The sequence below is a fragment of the Macadamia integrifolia genome, chromosome 10 (genome assembly GCF_013358625.1).
Source record: "Macadamia integrifolia cultivar HAES 741 chromosome 10, SCU_Mint_v3, whole genome shotgun sequence".
Lineage (NCBI taxonomy): Eukaryota > Viridiplantae > Streptophyta > Magnoliopsida > Proteales > Proteaceae > Macadamia > Macadamia integrifolia.
This window is the reverse complement of record NC_056566.1, coordinates 5,468,825-5,482,022: the sequence shown is the minus strand read 5'-3', so window position 1 is coordinate 5,482,022 and position 13,198 is coordinate 5,468,825. Positions and strand designations below refer to the sequence as shown.

At 39.4% G+C, this 13,198-nt stretch overlaps 1 protein-coding gene across 5 annotated transcripts in view; it reads left to right on the top strand.

Moving 5' to 3' along the window:
• LOC122091728 (tryptophan--tRNA ligase, chloroplastic/mitochondrial-like) overlaps nucleotides 1–12,848 on the top strand; it is a 63,808-nt gene extending 50,960 nt beyond the window's left edge. For 4 of the 5 annotated variants that reach the window (XM_042661838.1, XM_042661836.1, XM_042661839.1 and 1 more), the window contains 3 exons: nucleotides 5,009–5,065; nucleotides 10,174–10,220; nucleotides 10,326–12,848. In XM_042661838.1, coding sequence (XP_042517772.1) covers nucleotides 5,009–5,065; nucleotides 10,174–10,220; nucleotides 10,326–10,449 — 228 coding nt within the window. In that variant the 3' untranslated portion in view covers nucleotides 10,450–12,848. The remainder of the gene's footprint in view (nucleotides 1–5,008; nucleotides 5,066–10,173; nucleotides 10,221–10,325) is intronic. The other variant, XR_006144011.1, reaches the window with a different exon arrangement.
• The last annotated feature ends 350 nt before the right edge of the window (nucleotides 12,849–13,198 follow it).

Below are 13,198 nucleotides of genomic sequence, written 5' to 3'. Positions count from 1 at the left end.
TTTACCCAACTCATAGGCCTCACACTCTAATCTAGAGACATAATTAAAATTGGGAAATAAAAGCTGTAATCTACGTAAGGCCAAGTGTCCTAGACGACAGTGCCATTGGAATGGAGAGACATTCCCAACAGCAGTAGCGGAAGCAGAAGTAGGACAACCACTGTTGAGGTAATACAATCCATCATTTTCACACCCTCCACCAATCGTCTTCCTCGAGTGAAGATCCTGAAAAATACAATGAGAGGAAAAGAAGGTTACTGAGCAATTGAGAGATCTAGTCAATTGACTCACAGAAAGAAGACTTAACGGAAATTGAGATACATGTAATACAGACGACAAATGCAATGAATAAGTAAGAGAAATAGTACCATGTTCAAGAATAGGGGTGGATGTACCATTAGCAAGAATGATAGATGTAGAACTAGTACTAGATGAGAAGGTTTGAAAAAGTGATGACTTACCAGTCATATGAGCGGAAGCACTTGAATCAATGATCCAGGGGGTAGATGTAGTGGAAAGAAGGCCTGATGTACCTGCATGAGCAAGGGTAGCAATGGATGTGGAGGCACCATGGGATGTACTGGAAGAGGCCTTAAGAGAGTGCAAGCGCCGGAGTAACTGGTTGATGTCATTGCACATACTGGTAGAAGAATCTTTTGAAGAAGGTATAGGTGTAGTAGTCGTTGGAGAGACAGTGTCATTATCATCATCGGACACTGCATGATTGGCTAACTAAGTTGCCCACTTTGGCTTGCCATGCTTGACCCAACACGTCTCTATAGTATGGTTAGGTTTCCCACAGTAAGGACATTGGCGACCTGTGTGATCCGAGGACTGTCCACTAGAACCTCGACCCATAGGACCACGTCCTCCTCCGCGACCGCGCCCACAGCCACGGTTAGCAAAGAATGCAGAAGTATCTCTGGAGGGCTGATCAGATTTGGATGAGGAGGTGATACGCTATAATCGTGAAAGGCATCATTCAGAGTAGGGACCATATCACCAGCAAGTAGATGGCCCTTCACTGCCTTCAGATCATTGTTTAGACCGGCCAAAAATTTGGAAACAAAGAACTCGTTTCACTGAGCCTTCAGCTTCTCAATATCAGTAGTCAGAGGCTGAAAGACATTAAGCTCCTCCACCATTCCCTTAAAGGCGCTGTAATACTCAAAGAGGGATTTGTCAGATTGACGAAACTGGAAGAGTTTCTCATATATGTCATAAATCCGTGTCATGTTCTTCTCTTGGGAGTATGTTTCCTTCAGATCATCCCACATCCCTTAGCTATAGAATGGAACATAACATTGGCAGCTACATCTGGTCCCATACTGTTCCACAACTAGATCAGAATCAAGGCATTCTCCTTCATCCAGTTGTCATACTTATCATCAGAAGGCAAAGGAGCCTCAGAGGTGGTATAGCTCAGTTTGCCTTTGGCCAACAAATACACCTTAACTGACTGAATCCAAAGAAGATTGTTCGAGTTCCCTTTGAGCTTGATAGAGGTGATCTGGACATTGATATTATCCGATGCAGAAGAAGCAATAGTAGAAGAAACAATAGTAGTAGTAGAAAGTACAGTCCCAGCCATGACAATCAAGTAAAATGACTAGCACGCAAGAGTATGAACCTATCTAGATAGGTAGTAATACGATTCAGATCTGAAACTTAGCATTCAATCCAACAATCCCATACCACAAATCAAATCTGAACATATATTTGGATAGAGCAGCAAGCACTTCTAGGCATAAAAAAAACTATATCGGCAGCAAGCACATATAGGCATCAATCAACTCATATAGATAGGGTAAACTAGATCAAAAGTTAAGAATAGCAGCCTTAAACCTGACTGCCATCATATAGATAGGAAAAATAGAAGTAAGAGAGGCGGCGGCTTTAAATCTTTAAGCAACGAGCCACACACTTCAACAGTAATAGTAAGATCGATCTTCACAAACCAAAAATCACTCCATTAGGAATTAGATAATACCAGTTGCAGCAGTGAGTGGCTGCGCACCAAGAAGGAAAGCTTCTAGATCGTCACCAACAGATTTCTTGTCTTCAGAACCCAATCAATTTAACTACAGCAGCTCTGATACCATGTTACAATTCTAGAGACTGTAGCTAAACCAGAAAACCAGAAACAAGAAGAAAAAGAGGAAGAAGATGAAGTAACCAGAGGAAGTCTCGATTAATTCAATGTGTATGTAAACCCAAGTTCTCTTATTGTGTATATAACATTAGGTCAAGAAGAAAGACAAAAGAGCCCCCACTTACATGAAGAACAAACCCAAAAATACCCATACAAACAAGACAAGGACATTTTTGTCCCTGTCGTAGGCGCTGATTAGTGCTATTCCCTGTTTGGGAATAACACTAAATCCAACACAACCCATGTTTTTGGTCCAACAAGGGCTGGTAGTTTAGTTTAATATTAAGTCTTTTATTTTCTCAAGTTTCTTCTTGGGTAGGATACTTAGGAGATAGAGGAGTAGGAGTCTATTTCGGTGTTAGAGTTTAAGTAGGAGTAGTCTTATTATTTTTCCTTTATATACTTGCATACACTCATTGTTGAGATAAGGTGAATTTATTTGAATAAAAGTTACTTTGATTTGTGTTTGGAACTTGTGCGTTTCCCCTTTCTCCCATGCTATTCTGATTTCCCCCTCTTCCTTAAGGCTACTTCATCAGTGAAGAGGTGTAGGCGAAGGGTTTGTGGGTTCAGGCAGCTTCGTGGGTCGGTGATGGTTACGTGGGTTCAGGTGAAGGTTGTAGAGATCCTTGGTGGTGAAGGTTGGTTATGTGGGTTCAGGAGAAGGTTGCAGAGGTCCTTGACGGTGAGATTTGCCAGGATGATGGTCATAGGGGTAGGGCTTGGCAGTGATGGTGAGGCTAAAACGTGGAAGAAGGTAATGGACTGGGGTTTTGGGATTTGGGTGTTGGTTATCAGACCTGCTCTGATACCGTGAAGAATTGGGAAATTCTGACTTGTGCCTTGATGGGCACAGTCCTCCTTTATTTATAGCAAAAATAGTAGTCCGAATCTTTACAGTAGTCTAAGTCCTAATCAGTAGTCTAAGTCCTAATCCTTAGTAGTCCTAATCCTTACAGTAGTCTAAGTAGGAAATAACTTATTATTCAACAGATAGTATACCCTCCGATACGTATCTTAAATTTAGCCGACCGATACGGTGGTCGATACCGATACTTTAATACTTGCTATTGATAAATCATAAGCCACACCAAGTTCTAAAACTGAAGTCCCCTCATTCCTCTCTCCAAAAACATATCGTCCATGAACTCATTCATAACCTTTGCTATCTCTTCCAACATTTCCATTTAGATTTTTCTCTATAATAATATTTTCTCCTTGACTATATTCTTGAACTAATCTATCCATGTGTTCCCAAAATTATTTCTTAATATTTTCATCCAATCATGTTTGGGGTGCATAAGCAGTATTATATTGATTAGCTCTTTTCCTAGCACAAGTTCGATTATATTATCCAATCACCAATTCTTTTTAACATCCACATTCCACAACATAATTTTTGAATCTCTATCTACTACTATTCCCAACCCACCTCTATTAGTTTTATCCCCAATATATCGAGGTTTATAGTTGTCTAATTCCTTAGAATTTTTACCCTTCCATTTAGCCTCTTGTATACAAGCTATGTTAATTCTTTTTCTTCTTCTCATCATATCTATCAATTCTAAACTCTTTCCCGTTTAAGTTTCTATGTTGCAAGATGCTAATCTGATCCTATGCCTTTGGACTAGCTTCTTTACCCACGCTTGTCCATGCTGCAAGAACCCTTGCCCACTTGTCACTTCGACCGGGTCTTGAAGTGTTGTGTCACTTACAGGGGACCCTAGCAAACTGTTGCTCACTATTTGCTGTACCCAAGTCATAGTGCAGTGCATTGCTTCTGGGGGACACCCTAGCATGAGGTTGAAAAGATAAGGTTCTAGGATCCATGCAAAAGGGTTTGGTTAATATTTTAAAATGTCAGCTGCCAACCTGACAGACCTACCCTCCTTTATCCAGGCTTGGGACCGGCAGCATAAAACACTTGCGGAGTTAACAGTAGGGACCAAATCCAGGTATGTAAATAAGTTTTCTTTCTCTGCCACTGGGCATGACAGAAACCAGCGAACCAGACCTGAACTCTGTACTTGATCTCGCAATAAGGAGATCTGTTGGCCCCCAAACTGAACAATTCAAATCGGTTCCTGGATAAGGACTACCCCACCAAATTTCATTTCAGAGGTTCAGATTCCTAGGAGTTTTGACTCAGTTTATGAGGGCTGCAGTTGCTGCCTAAAACAGAGTACCGATGGCTAAAAAGTAAACAAGAAGAAACAGTAAGGGAGAAAGAAGAAAGAAGTCGAGGAGGAAAAAAAGAAAAAAATGAAAAAAAAAAAAAGAGAAAAAGAAAAGAAGGATTCATTGCCGGAACCAGTATAGAAATCAGAAGAAATTGGGAGAGAAGGGGGAAGAGATAACCAACAGCCAATCGGCTGCTATCAGGCCACGCAGTTTCACTCAAACCAAACTTGATTTCATTCACCTCTCTGAAATATTTTTAAAGATAAAACTCCTAACTACTTTCTAATTCATAGATAGAACTTAACTAGGAAACTAACACTGAAACAAGGAAATCAATCTTCTACTTAATTTATTTTTCCAAGGTAATATAAAACAAAATAATGATTACAAGATAGCCCCAAATAAATAAATAAATCCCTAAATATCCTACTGGACAGAGACCAGATTGAGACCTGGTTCTCGGTCTGGGCTTCCAATAAGGTTCGTGCCAGTCCACGGTAGTGCTACTGCATCATTTAGACATTACTGAAACAAAATACTATAATGTAGTTATTTAATAGCTGTTGTTGAGGCTGCTGCCATGATCCATCTCAAATGCAATTCATTGTCGAATGTTTGAATCTTCATTCAACCGTTTCTGAACACTTACTGTTTTCTTTTGCTGTGTGTCTGCAGATGTCCAAGTCTGATCCTTCTGATCAGTCCCGAATCAATCTTCTTGACCCAAAAGATGTGAGTTGGTTCAATTTCTTACTTCAGCATGCATGCAAATTGAGTAATATTTGTAACATTGAGCAGCATGTGTTGGAATTGTTTGCTGTTTTGTATATGAACTAAAGTAAGGCAACTTTGTTTGCATATATTTGTTTATCATCATCATGTGTGCCATTCTGGAGGATTAAAGCTAACTTTCTCTTTTCAAAGATTAAACTCAGTTTCAGTTTGTTACTTGGCTAATACCAAATCAACAGACACTGATTTCAGGTTTCAGTTAGCTCAGCCTCTATAAGGTTTAGTTTACTTTGGGTTTGCATGACAGAATTGTGGCAAATCAATAGAGATGCAGGAGATGCAGGAAAATTCCTGAGTACCTAGCATTGGCTCTGGTAGTTGAACATGCTAGAAAACTCAGTCTCTCTCTCTCAACTATGTTGGCTTTTGTATATAGAATATGAATACACCGTTTTTTATTTTTTTTTTTATTTTTTTTTATTTTTTTATTTTATGAATAAACCATACATTGGTTAATTGCTGGTAATAAGAATAAAATACATCATGAAGTAACAGATGGTGTAAAAGAAATCAGAAGCATGAGGCAGGAAACAAGTTCAGCAGGTCTGAACATTTAGGGAAATGAGCTCAATGATAATTTTCTGATGCTGTTGGGCCAAAGTGTGTCCTCCATGGGCTTTGGCTTTTCAAGGTTACTGTAGACATACCATCAGTTCCCAATGTGACATCTCATAATAGTGTTGCCAAGAGAGCGAAAACCCATCCGGTACAGTAAGAAATCGAAGAGCTGGAAGACCGCCATGTCACCCATTCCCTCCTTCCCTGCCTGAAAGTAGAGGGAATGGTTCGTGTCAGTTTGAGAGAAGGGTGAGAAGAATTATATAGGCCTTTCTGTTTTGGTGGCTGGATCTTTTTTCTAGCTTATTTTTCTGGATTTGCTTATAAGATAGTTGGAGTTCTTCTGCATGGTTAACTACAGATGCTACTCAAAGTTGGATATAGTTCTTGTTGATTCCAGTTATTGTGGCACCAGGTTTGTCCGCATGTTGGCTTAAGCCAGGTGACAGATGCTTCCCAACTGATAGTTTGTTACATTTGTGGAAGTAACATGTATGGGAAACTTCAGCATAATTTGGAGCATGAAGTGTCTTTCGTTTTGAATAATGTACATGTTAACATAATATATCTGTTTAAGTGAATGTTGGCCTGAGCATAATTTATACTTACCTTGATGTAGATAAGTCACTTAATGGGCTTATTTTATTGCAAATAAGCCTTGGGCAGGGTTATGTATGTGTTGGACCTTTAATCCTATGGGTTTTCTTTCTAATGATCCACTTTAATGGGCATAAAATATGGGTAGAAAGTAGGAAAATGAGATTTAATTCATTAGTTTAGTTAGTCTTGTTTTGAGTCTATTTCCTTTGTTATTTCAGTTTTAGTCAGTTTAGGTTTCCCTATTAGTGAATGACTAGTTAGTTACCTACTCCATGTTGGAGTTCTAGTCTAGTTCTATTTGGAGTCCAATTGCTATTATGTAAGGTCTAATCCTACTTGGAGTCTAACTCCTAGTTATGGTATGACTGCTAATCTTTCCTCTATATATAGAGGAGCTTATGTAGTCTCAATTTTCAGATTTGAATAATGAATGACTGCAGTCAATTACTTAAACAGCCGGGATAGCTGTGGGTGAGATGCCCTGGCCGAGATAGCCAATCTCACCCACACTTGTCTTGTTTTCCTTTTCTTTGTTTACAGCTTCTGTTATTATCTGCTGTTACTATTTACTGCTATTGTCAAAATCAGACCTGTTCACATCCTCACAAGTTAAAACCGACCAGCACCCATGGAGGAATTAGGAGAGAGATCGATCTCCTCTTCCTTCCCCAATTGATCTCTGATCTGCCTGGCCTTTTCAAAGGGTGTTCACAACCACCCAATGATCACTTGATCTTCTTTTTGTTGCTGCCCAAGCAGCTTTACTGCAGTTCTTGAAAAATTCTCTCATAGGTCTAAAAATCAAGAAAGAGCATAACTCTCAAACCAGTTGTCAGAAGCTCTTCATATTTGGGGGGTTTTGTACCCTCCCTAGGCCCTACAATCGACTAAGTTTGCAGCTCAATTAGAGCCCCACAGACCCGCTCCAACCCTATCGCAGGTCATTCTCTCTCCTATTGGGTTGGTTTTTGGGCTGGTTTTGCTGCTGCATTGCTATTGTACCCTTGGGGGTTTATTTGCTAGTCTTATTCCCTTGTTTCCTAGTTCTATTTCTGGTTATTATCAAGTTAGCTATTAGGTGTTAAACTAGTGTTTGGGTTATAAACTGCTAGGGTAGTTTACTTGTAATCTACTCTTGCATTATACCTTGTCATTTGGTGGGGGGGGGGGGCATATCCAGTGCACGAGGCTCCTACCACTGTGGGGTCTGGGGAGGGTGATAATGTACGCACCCTTACCCCCGCTTCACGGAGAGGCTGTTTCCTGACTCAAACCCGTGATCACAATGGAGCAACCTTACCGTTGCACCAAGGCCCACCCTCTATAACTTGCACTTACCTGCATAGTTATTAAGGCACACTAATGCATTTTATTTGGGTTAAGGCGTGAGCCGCCTTATAGGTAATGCATTATTTTATTTATTTTATTTTTTTATATTCCTTTTCTATGTTTTTTAGTGGCTTGTGTACAAAATTCTTGTACATTGCGTCACACCGAATCACATAAAAGGAAATATAATCGAAAGGAACCCTTGGTCTCACACGCCTTGGCTTAGGATTGAAAATGAAACACTTGGCAGCGGTGACCATCTCCACCGATTCTGGCTCCGACAACATTTTTCCGGCTTCCATGGCTCCATCAATTCCTCCTCCGGCTACTCCGGCTCGGGCAAGGTAAGTAAAATAGTGTAAAAGATTTCTTCTTCTTCTCTCTTCCCTTCTCTGTTTTTCCAGTTTTTTTTTTCAGCTGCTCATCATCTTCTTCTTCTTCCTTCTCTGTTTGAAGAAGAACTTGAAGAAGAGCACGATGGAGCTTGATGCCGACACCGATTCAGATGCTGCTGCCATTATTAGATAGGTTCTTTAGGTATGTTTCTTCCTTATATTCTTTTCTTCTTCTCTTCTGTTTCTGGCTTCTATTTTTCTTTTTCTTTTGGTCTCTTCTCTATTTATTTTTTCTTATTATTCCAGCCCCCTCCTCTTCTTCTTGCTCTTCTGTTTTTTTCCTCCCTTCTAATACTTCTTCCAATGCTTGGGTGGCTCACTGGCTCCATTTGACGGCAACTTGGAACTCCTCCCTGTAGCCCTCTCTCTCTCCCATCTCCTACCTGAAGACCTCCTTTTGCTTGCAATTTATTTATTTTTTTAATTCTTCTCATTCTTCTTCCCTTCTCTGTTCTGTGTCTATCTTTTTTTTTTCCTTTCCATTTTTTGTCTCTTCCTTTGCCTTCTTCTATGCCGGTGGTGGTAATGGTGTCTAGGTTGGCTTCTACTAGTGTTGGCTAGTGGCTTTGGCTGCTACTGCCGCCGCTGCTGCTGTTGTTGTTGCCGTTGCTGTTGCAAGTCTATGATTCAAAGTAAATTGTGCATCTGTTGTTATAAGTTGCAATTTTGTGATTACATGACGATGTAGCTCTCCTATCAAAAGCAAGCACTAGTTGATTAGGAACTAATATCCACTCTGCTACTTTTGCTTCCACGTCGATTCTTCTATATTCTTTGTTTTTTCTTCCTATTGCATGATATGTGAAAATGTTTGAATTCTTCTACATATTGATTGAGATTGTTATTACTATAATAATCTGTTAGTGTATATTGATTGAGATTGCTATTGTGGTAATGGTATGAATCTTTAATCTTATTTAGCTTATAAGTAAAATTGTATAATTTTCAATATGCTATTTGTGCCAAATAAAATGGTTACACTAAAAAACAACACTAGAACGTTTTATTCGATAAGGCGACGCCTTATGCCCGCCCTATTGCTAAAGCACTCCAAAAGACCCTCGAACGCTTCAGTCGCTTCACCGCCTTAATAACTATGCTTACCTGTTCAAGTAAAATAAACCTAAAGGGGAATAGAGGCATGTAAGGTACAGTCAGGGATTTTGGGAAAGCAACCATGCTGTTGATCTATGTTTATTTGGTAAAAATTGACATTAGTCTTTTTGATATCTTAGTGGAAAGGCTGAAACTATTTTCCTCTTTCAATTTCACTTATTGCTATTCATATCACCTGTCTGGAAACTGATATCGGTTTCCTTTTAAAGGAGAGTTCTAGCCTCACATCCATTGAAGTATGTTGGGTTATACACAGGTATGCAATAAAAGAGTCAGAATTTCTCTTGATGCCTTGGGGTTAATTGCTAAAACTACTATAAATATCCCTGTACGTTCTTCTAGGGTTGGTGACCAAAACAACGAAGGACGTCTGGTTATAATTGATCAATTGCCTATCTTGGACTCGCAATTTCATGATGGTTTAGATATCAATCTTGTGGTCTTCACTGGCTTCCCTTGTAGGATGAATTGTATTGCCTCTTCAAGACACATCGGTTGAAAAGAATGCTCAAAATGTTGATTACAGAAAACAAGAAAAATAACACGGAAATGAATGGAGAAACTTAAGGAATTGCTTCTTCTTGTTCATTTATTTCTTGCACTTTTACGCTTCTTGAGAGAATTATTAAAGAGAATTATGCATGCAAAAGGGGAGTAGTTCTATTTAGAGGTTCCTGTCCGGACACCATGTATTTATTTCCAGTTCTTCTATGCAAGACATCAAAGATTCATTTCAGTACACAACATCCAAAACTTGGTTGCCATGTCATTCAAATGGTTTTTTTCTAATTTCATATGGGTCTCTAAGCATCATTTATTCACTACCACCTTTATTTATTTTTTAATTACACTATTTCTCTCAGGTTTTTGGAATAGATATTCAATTTAGCATTTAAATATGCTATATCTATGTGTGTGTGTGTGTGTGTGAATGTATCCTTGTTTTTCTAGTGTAACATTTCAATTTTATAGACATTGTTAGTCTCTACATCTTACTCTGTTTTGTTCTACTTCTACAACTGGGTTTGTTCCTGCATGTCTGTTTTGTAGGTGATAGCAAACAAGATTAAACGGTGCAAAACTGATTCATTTCCTGGGTTAGTAGTTACTCTGTAAAGGTGGTGTTTTTTGTATCATTCTTCTGTTTCAGTTCATGACATGCTTATGTTCCTTGAGTTGTTATTTTTGCATCTGTCTTCTAGCTTGGAATTTGGCAATCCTGACAGACCTGAATGCAACAACCTTCTTTCTATTTACCAACTCGTTTCTGGAAGGACAAAAGAGGTAGGTAGTGGAATTCATATTACAACTTTTTTTTTTAGTTAAATTTGTTGTATGTATCAGAATATTTTGAATATCTTTTTATAAACCTTATTTTTCCTATTTCTAATATGCTGGCAATACAATTTTGATCTAATATGAATACAACCAACTACATTGGGTTATCAAGAAGTTCATTTTCTAGTTGGCCAACATGATGATCCAAATTTTTGTTTTGGGTGAATAAAAAATTCATTACCAAGAAGAAAGCACAAATACAGCCCAAAAGGAGAGAGAGCAATAAAAAATATAAGACCCATCCTAAGAGGATGAAGCTCGAATCAGAGAGAGGGTAAGGTACCAAGAGACAATAATATGCCTGTTCCTTGGGGAGTCAATACAAGTAGAGGTTATAACCGAAAGCTTGGGTTTAATGTCGAAGGAGATGGAATCTCAAATCTGACGAAGAGATCGAGAGTTGGTAGTCCATTTCCTTAGATTTCTCTCCATCCAAATATGGTTGATAGAGGCACTACAGGCAAGCTTTCCTACAATATCACAAATAGAAGAGCTTAATAAGTCATATCCACCATGAGCCATTCCCGATTGAGAGGGAGGATCCTTCTTCTTCTCGGCCAACATTTCGCAAGAACCCCTATCCAAATCGAGGAGGGGAGAGGACAATCAAAAACTAAATGGTCAACCTCTTTGGTCTCATTCTAGTAGAGGCAACATAAAGGAGAAACAACAATTTGACTTTGAATAAGAAAAGACTGAGTTGGCAGGTAGTTGGAAAGAGCTCTCCAAACCTTGAAATAGTGGCGAGGAATGTGGTGTTTAAAGCATACAAGCTTACGCCATAGAGAAAAGGGGCCATGAGGTGTAATGAACTCCCAAGCCGCTTTAGAACTGAAGGTTCCAGAGGAGGATGGAGACCAAATAATCCTATCACCCGATCCCTGGGATCTTCTTACAATAGATGGCAAAGCATTGCACACACTAGTGACCAAAGGGGAGGATGACATCGGAGGAGCCCAGGCCTCAAGGCGAATAATAGCAGAAACCTTCGACTTCTTGGGAAGGCCCAATCTATAGATAGTTCCCGCACTGATCAGATGATATAGGACTCCCATAATGTGCTAATGATCAAGCCAAAGAGAAGTGGACAAACCATTATCAATTTGGTAATAGATAGCCCCAAGAACAATAGACTGAAGGGAAAGAATTTTGCGCCATACCCAAGATGCATCTGATGGAATACAAACAATCCAAAGGAGTCAGATACAAGAAGCTTATGGTAGCCTAGTCGACCAAATGTTCTTTTTTTCTTGGTCACAATCTTCCAAATCAATTTGATGATACCAGTTGGGTTGACATCTTTGATACGCCGCAAGCCCAAGCCTTCCTCCTCCTTCGGAAGGCAAATAGTTTCCCAGTGGATGGGACGAAGGAATCTGGAGGAGTCATTACCTTTCCATAGGAAAGAAGACATAAGAGATTCCATCACCTTAATGTTAGATTGGGGAAGACCAAAGATACCAAATTAGTAGATATAAGGAGACTGAAAAACTGCTTTGATGAGAACCAATTGTCCTGAAAACGAGAGGAGCTTGCCTTTTCATAATTGCAGCCTTTTCCGAATGAGATCCAACATAGGAGTACAATGATGAGCAGTCAATCTAGCCGGAATCAGAGGCAAACCCATATACTTGACAGGGTGATATAGCCAACTAAGAACCTAGTCTTATCAATCAAAGTAGCTCTCTCAGAATTCGATATCCCAACCAAGAAAATGAGAGATCTTTTCTAGTTGATGCGAAGACCCAAGAAATCTCCAAAGAACTTAAGGCAAGACATAATGGCTTGTAAAGAGGCAATATTGGCCTATGGCGAAAATCACGAGGTCATCTGCGAAGGCCAATTGGGTGAAGCTTCATACCCTTGCATTTGTGGATGGGGGCCAAGTAGATATTTGGATACTTCTAGAGAGGACTTGAAGCGCCAAGAGAAGATATAAGGGAATAAGGGACATCCCTGTCTAATCCCTACTGATGAAGCAAAATAGCCAACAGGACTACCATTAACCAGAATTGATAAGTTTGGAGTAGAGAGGCCACAAAGGACCCAATTTACAAACACTAGGGGGAACCCTATCTGAAGCATGACCTTGGAGATAAAATCCCATCTCACGGAGTCAAAGGATTTATGGATATTGATCTTCATAAGAGCAACTAGAGGATGAGATTTTCTGTCAAATCCTATGACAATCTCATTGTAAAGAAGAATTTGTCTGAAATCCTCCTATCAGGGATTAAAGCAGATTGATTATCCCTAACAAGAAAGCCATTACTCTCTTGAGTCTAATCGCAAGAATCTTGATAATAAACTTGTAAAGCATATTGCAAAGAGCAATGGGCCTGGAAAACGACATGGAAGAAGCTCCCTTTTTTTTTATGGATAGGGCTCAAAAAAGTGTGATTGACCCCCTTGATCTGGCTAGGGTTGAAGAAGAATCTCTGAATAGCTATGAGAAGATCTTTAATAATATCCCATGATACCAAGAAAAAACCTAAACTGAAACCATCTGTTCCCGGGGCTTTGTTAGCCTTGAGTGTTGAGTGAGTGAACTGCAACAATAATCTCTTCCTCAGAAGGAATAACATAGAGGCCATTGACGAGATGATAATGGATGAACTTTCTTAATATATCCCTCCGAAGGGGCTCATTAGAACCAGAAGAAGCTGAGAATAAATTCCTGAAATAGTTAACAACCTCTGATTTGATATCTGCAACACTATGAAGGAGGAGCCATTGG